The following is a 6,609-nucleotide window of genomic DNA, read 5'->3' as shown; positions in this document are numbered from 1 at the left end:
GTAATTTGTGGCCACGAATTAGAATATCGCGGTACCTATCTTGTTGCTCTCATCTCGTAGTCACTAGACAGAAACAAACACACCCTTCTCATTTAAATGACAGTGAAACAATACTTTATTATACCCAGTAAATTCCTGTCAGTACTAGCATTTTCCTGTGTCATAGTTACGTTCAAAATGATAAGGTAGAATAGCAAAAATGAATAGTCGCATAATACCATGCGAATAGTTGCTTTACTCGTTTGTTTTTGCATTTTCTTATAAATACGGTGTCAGGAAGGAAGTATCTGCATCAAGAAATTAAAACTTTAGCAAATGTTTAAAACTTGTGTAATTTGTTGACCACGTTAATCAAACTTCCTTGCATTTAATAAGCATAACTTTGCTTTACATTCTGATATTTATTTAAAAATAGTGGTAAAAGTACAGCTCATGGAAGTTTGGAAATAAAAACAAAATGAATGATATCTAAAAGAGGCTGGCTTTGTCGAATGTTTAAGGATACAACTGCTTGATATGTTTAAAATACCCTCTTTGTATTTTATATAATATATTTCTATGTTGGTCAGGAAAACAACATTTTGACTCTCAATCTGTTGGAATCGATGTCGTGGATTGATCCGAGATTAAAATGGGAACCAGGAAAGTTCAATGGTGTTACTGAACTGAAAATCCCAAGTCGGAGTTTCTGGCAACCAGATATTATACCGGTGAACAGGTAACTATTTATCAGCTTAGCGTCTTTGACCTCCTTCCTACCAAAATAGTCCAGTAAAATCGTGAAAAAATACTTCAGAAAATGGGAAAAGCACAAAACTTGGAACATAACTACGCAAAATCGAAAAAATGAGCATGAGACCCACTTTTCCCTTTAAAATTGAGCCCTCCTTAGATCAAATACGATAGAGCCTTTCAATGCTCTTTTTAACAAAGAACATGTTCAGCAGTAAATGTCAATGAAGCTTGTAAGCATCTATTCATTCAGAGTAGGTCTACAGCGTGCGTTACTCCGTCGTCTGCTACAACTCCTGAATATACTTTAAAAGGTTGCTTATCAAGTCAGGCACATAAGGTGTCAGGTATTCTATCCCTTTTGCCAAATTCACATTTGACTCGGGCGCCGTGCGATAAATTAGTTTATGATTTTCCTTACGGGTTTTGAGGCATCATAGGTGGCTGCGGGCTACGGCGTATCTGTTCACATTATATACAAGCAGCATGACATTTTTGTACAGGCTATCGGGGGAAGGCCAGGAGAAATCCGTACGGACGCTACGCGGAGATTATACGGAAAACGTGTAATTTCAGCGCGGTTGCCGTGAAGTCTTTGAAAGCTTCTCACGAAAATTGTACGACCAACTGAAAAATGTTTTGCTCATATCAAGGCCGCTACACGGCAATGATACGTCCCCTGTAGGGTTGCGGCGCAATAATTGATCAATATCCGTTCGATTTCATGGGTACTGCATGGGCAGCGAGCATGGGCAGCGAGCGGAAACCTTGCGTCAGGTGATCGAGGGCCTCGCGAAGGATCCACCAGTCTATATTCTTCGTACGATATCTTTTGGGTACCCTGTCCACGGAAAATCGTGCGTTGGCTGTCCGATCAGCGCACAGTCTCCTAACGATGCCCGTGCAAGGATTGTGCAATGTCATCTGCGACATGTCTATGGGCTATGGGTTTAGGACTTTTTTTCAAATTTGTATAACTTTTGGCTGTACAAAATCGTAGAGACTGCGGAGCCCATGAATCCCTACAGAAATCGCACTGCCGCCTCCAGCTTCCGCACCGAAAGGAGGATTCAGGTAGTCTACGGGTTCCACGGACGCATTGCAGGCCAAATACAAAAATAAGCATTTCCTGAGATTTTAAGTCAAGAGGAATGAGGCTGACCAGAGGTGTTTTGACAAATTAGAGCCTTTCTGGTATTCTTGCCTCAATAACTTCTCAAATACATGTGCAAACTATACAAAGGGTGTTGAGGAAGATGTAATGTCAAGCGCTAAAATTCTCTACACAGCCTTATGCAAGTTTACTCATGTGGTCTACCATCTTGTGATAGTGTGTACTGATACATGTACCTTTGTCACCTTGTTGAGTTGTATATATCACAGAATAGTTATTATGTGTTTTCCAAGTTAGACCATGAAGGCAAATTCATTATTTTCAGACATATTCTTCTTTGTTAATCCCCCGCCGTGGCGGAGGGATTATAGGAATGGTCTGCGTCCGTCCTTCCGTTCGTCCATCCTTCCGTCCGTCTGTCCGTCCTTCCGTCCGTAACAAAATCGTGTCCGGTCCATATCTCCTAAACCCCTTGAAGGAATTTCATGAAACTTGGGTCAAATATCACCTCATCAAGACGATGTGCAGAACCCATGAGTCAACCTTGTCGGTTCAAGGTCAAGGTCACAACTCAAGGTCAATTTTTGAGCCTGCCATTTTGTGTCCGCTCTATATCTCTTAAACCCCTTGAAGGAATTTTATAAAACTTGGGTCAAATGATTACCTCATCAAGATGATGTGCAGAACCCATGAGTCAGCCATACTGGCTCAAGGTCAAGGTCACAACTTAGGGTCAAATGTTTGAGCCTTCCATTTTGTGTCCGCTCTATATCTCTTAAACCCCTTGAAGGACTTTTATAAAACTTTGGTCAAATGATCACCTCATCAAGACGATGTGCAGAACCTATGAGTCAGTCATGCCGGCTCAAGGTCAAGGTCACAACTTAGGGTCAAAGGTTTGAGCCTTCCATTTTGTGTCCGTTCTATATCTCCTAAACCCCTTGCAGGATTTTCATCAAACTTGGGTCAAACGATCACCTCATCAAAGCGATGTGCAGAACTTATGAGTCAGCCATGTCGGCTCAAGGTCAAGGTCACAACTGAAGGTCAAAGGTTTGAGCCTTCCATTTCGTGTCCGCTCTATATCTCCTAAACCCCTTGAAGGAATTTTATAAAACTTGGGTCAAATGATAACCTCATCAGAACGATGTGCAGAAATTATGAGTCAACCATGCCAGCTCAAGGTCAAGGTCACAACTAAGGGTCGAAGGTTTGAGCCTTCCATTTGGTGTCCACTCTGTATCTCCTTAACCCCTTGAAGGATTTTCATCAAACTTGGGTCAAATGATCACCTCATCAAGAACTCATGAGTCAGCCATGTCAACTCAAGGTCAAGGTCACAACTGAAGGTCAAAGGTTTCAGCTCTGTATCTCCTAAACCCATTGAAGGATTTTCATGAAACTTTGTTCAAATGATCACTTCATCAAGACGTTGTGCAGAATTCATGAGTCAGCCATGTCAGTTCAAGGTCAAGGTCACAGCTAAAATCAAAGGTTTACCCTTTCACTATCCATAGCAGTGGCGGGGGATTTAGCTGTCTTTCAGACTGCCTTGTTACAGTTTGTTTTGCATAATAAATACTTATCTGACCAATGTATCATGCAGATATTCTGACAGTCGGTCCATAGTTGTTTCATTTGATTCTACATGTACTAGCATGTCCCTATAATTTATTATAATAAATAGTGCATTTTAAGACCCTAACCGAAAAGAATATTTGTCATAGTTGGTAACACAGAGACCAAAAGTTTTGCATAGAAACTAAGCTAAAGGACCTGCATATTCTCCAAATTACTTCCCATCTATAAACCAGGTTTCATGAAGAAATCTTTGAAATTTGTTCTTTTAAAGTTATAGAAGAATTCAACATTTTTGACTGATGGACGGACATACAGACGGACGAACGGATTTACAAATTGACAAAATAAGATAATATCATGTTCTCAATTTTTCTGTGTACAATTTGTCAAGAAACATTTCCCTTACTTTAAAAAATTCGCAGGATGACACTTTTTTGTCATATTATTGGACTAGTTGTTGCCATAGCAACCACATTAGTTGCCATAGCAACAAATTTAAATTATTTTGGCATTCTTCATATCGCTATCCATCAATGTATCATGTTTCATAAAAAATTATATTGTACTTTTTAAGCTATCGCAGTATCCCACTTTGCATGACTTACGGAATGACAGCATATTGGGGCAACGTATAAGCCCCTTCCGGCTAAACACTGGTAGGGGAATAACAACAATCTTCTGATATGTTGTAGTGGATGAAATATAAGATATATAGTACAAACTTCATCAAGTAAAATAAGATAGAAAAATAAAATACGAGAACATGACAAAAATTTTGTTTATAATACAAAACAGGTGTTACGGCTATATTTTCGTCGTTACCATGGAAACAGATAGAAATCAGCTACATTTGAATTGATATTCTATGCTTTTTATAAAAAATTAAGATTCATTGTATCATATACATTTATATTTCAGTGCATTTTGGGAATGGATGTAAATAATGAGCTTTCATTAGAATCCCTAACAGTTAATATCAAGTTTTAGGGGCCATATTTAAAATGGCCGCCGTATCGGCCATCTTGAAAAGTATCAAATGGGTATCATGAAAAAAATGTCTTTTGCTTTGATAAAAAATGTGCCAAATTTAGTGCTTTTCCCATTTTCTGAAGTATTTTGGCATTTCTTATTACAAATCGATCCCACTAAAATGCCAAAAAAAAAAAAAAAATAAAAATGATAACAAAGGAAGAGATTGAAAATACGAATTATTATGACATATTAAATGGACATAATAAAGGTTTTTTTTTCTACTAAAAATGATGTAGTGAGTAATTTTCGGACACCATTTTCTCAAATAACTCTCAAAACATCAGACAATTAAAATTAAAAAAATATGAATATGTTACAAGAAACATTACATAACTTTTTTCAGTGTTGACGAGTACAAGGGCTTTGTTGCTGGGGATTTGAACGCCGTTCTGAAGTACGATGGTAATGTGTAATTTCAGTGCATTTTGGGAATGAATGTAAATTATGAGCTTTCATTAGAATCCCTAACAGTTAATATCAAGTTTTAGGGTCCATATTTAAAATGGCCGCCGTATCGGCCATCTTGCCGTATCAAATGGGTATCTTGAAAAAAATGTCTTTTGCTTTGATAAAAATTGTGCCAAATTGAGTGCTTTTCCCATTTTCTGAAGTATTTTGGCATTTCTTATTACGAATCGATCCCACTAAAATGCCAAAAAAAAAAAAAAAAAAGAAATAAAAATGATAACAAAGGAAGAGATTAAAAATACGAATTATTATGACATATTAAATGGACATAATAAAGGTTTTTTTTCTACTAAAAATGATGTAGTGAGTAATTTTCGAACACCATTTTCTCAAATAACTCTCAAAACATCAGACAATTAAAATTAAAAAAATATGAATATGTTACAAGAAACATTACATAACTTTTTTCAGTGTTGACGAGTACAAGGGCTTTGTTGCTGGGGATTTGAACGCCGTTCTGAAGTACGATGGTAATGTGTCATTTCACCCACTAAAAATCACAAAATTCATCTGTACTTTGAATGAAAGTCTTCTATTAGCAAAGGAAGAAGTCTTGTGTATTTTAAAGTTCACGTCCTGGACGAGATCTGGTCAAGAGCTGGATCTGCAGTTACTGTATGAACCGGAAGTCCATGATTATTCGAATCTTCATTTGAACATGACCAAAATATCGGCCAGGAGGAACGTGAGTAGGTACGAATGCTGTCCTGAACCTTATATTGATATCACATATATACTTACATTCAGACGCAAATGATTTTCGTTCCCTTCAATTCTGATACAAGATTAAAGAAGATATAATCTTTGACTAAATGGAAACCGATCTGTTAATATGTGCTTGTCAATACGTTTGGGTTACTACATTGTACAACGTTATTGAACTGATTATTTGAAACTTAAATATGCTTGTATATTAAAACACATATATGCTCATCAATAGCTATACGTTTGAGTTACTACATTATACAACGTTATTGAACTGATGATTTGAAACTTAAATATGTTTGTATATTAAAACACATATATGCTCATCAACTTCAAATCGTTTGTTTTCCTTTCATTTTTGATTTACATGGCCATATGCGTTTGTTATATGGTGTATACACTGCTGGCTGTTCTGTTGGCTTTTTATTTGTCTTTTATTACTGTTCTGTAACCTGGAAAATAGTGTGGGTCGGACCAAGACGGTGGTTTGGTACACTGCTAACCTGTTTCAACACCTTAGTGATATTTTGCCACTGATTGTTCCATTGCGGCGTGTAAGGGCTTTAATTACAGGGTTCTGTATTGTTGGATTTTGTCATTTATTTCATAAAGGATAGTAACATTAATATGTTTATATAACTGCATAACAATAAATATTTAAATGATAAGAGATATTTGATTCAATTTCATGGACAGAACAAATATTTATTAGGCTATTTATTTGTAATTGCTTTTTTGTTATAAATAAATAAATAAATATATGAATATATGAATCTGAAGAAATGACCCGCTTGGTTTCATTTACTGTTGCCTTGTTCTCTGTGCTTCCAATGGATCTACGTTTTAGATTTTATTCAAATGTGCAAAATCACACGATTGTAAAGTTCAAAGCAATTGAGTATTTGGACGTGAAATTCTCCCACAGATAAAGATAACTTTTTTTACCAAATTGTCGTTTTCCTTACCTGTACTTTATT

General features: G+C 36.6%; 1 protein-coding gene across 2 annotated transcripts; it reads left to right on the top strand.

Moving 5' to 3' along the window:
* The first annotated feature begins 463 nt into the window (after positions 1-463).
* On the top strand, positions 464-6,361 carry LOC123535557 (neuronal acetylcholine receptor subunit alpha-10-like). Of its 2 annotated transcripts, none has more exons than XR_008368099.1 (2): positions 464-718; positions 4,803-5,187. XR_008368099.1 is itself a non-coding variant. In XM_045318228.2 (2 exons), the coding sequence occupies exons 1-2, from the start codon at positions 606-608 to the stop codon at positions 5,682-5,684; spliced, it is 459 nt and encodes a 152-aa protein (XP_045174163.2). In that variant the 5' UTR covers positions 483-605; the 3' UTR covers positions 5,685-6,361. The 2 variants fall into 2 exon arrangements, 1 of the variants encoding a protein (XP_045174163.2); XM_045318228.2 differs by lacking the exon at positions 4,803-5,187 and adding an exon at positions 5,339-6,361 and having other exon boundaries at positions 483-718.
* Positions 6,362-6,609: the final 248 nt, after the last annotated feature.

The sequence above is a fragment of the Mercenaria mercenaria genome, chromosome 17, assembly GCF_021730395.1.
Source record: "Mercenaria mercenaria strain notata chromosome 17, MADL_Memer_1, whole genome shotgun sequence".
NCBI classification, from domain to species: Eukaryota; Metazoa; Mollusca; class Bivalvia; order Venerida; family Veneridae; genus Mercenaria; species Mercenaria mercenaria.
Note: the sequence above shows the minus strand (reverse complement) of the source record. Positions and strands in the feature narration are given on the sequence as shown.

Excerpts from the sequence above, each read along its gene's own strand:
- LOC123535557 (XM_045318228.2), top strand. The coding sequence starts at position 606 with ATGTCGTGGATTGATCCGAGATTAAAATGGGAACCAGGAAAGTTCAAT. Across the intron at positions 719-5,338 it reads GATATTATACCGGTGAACAG|TGTTGACGAGTACAAGGGCT; the intron begins GTAACTATTTAT and ends AACTTTTTTCAG.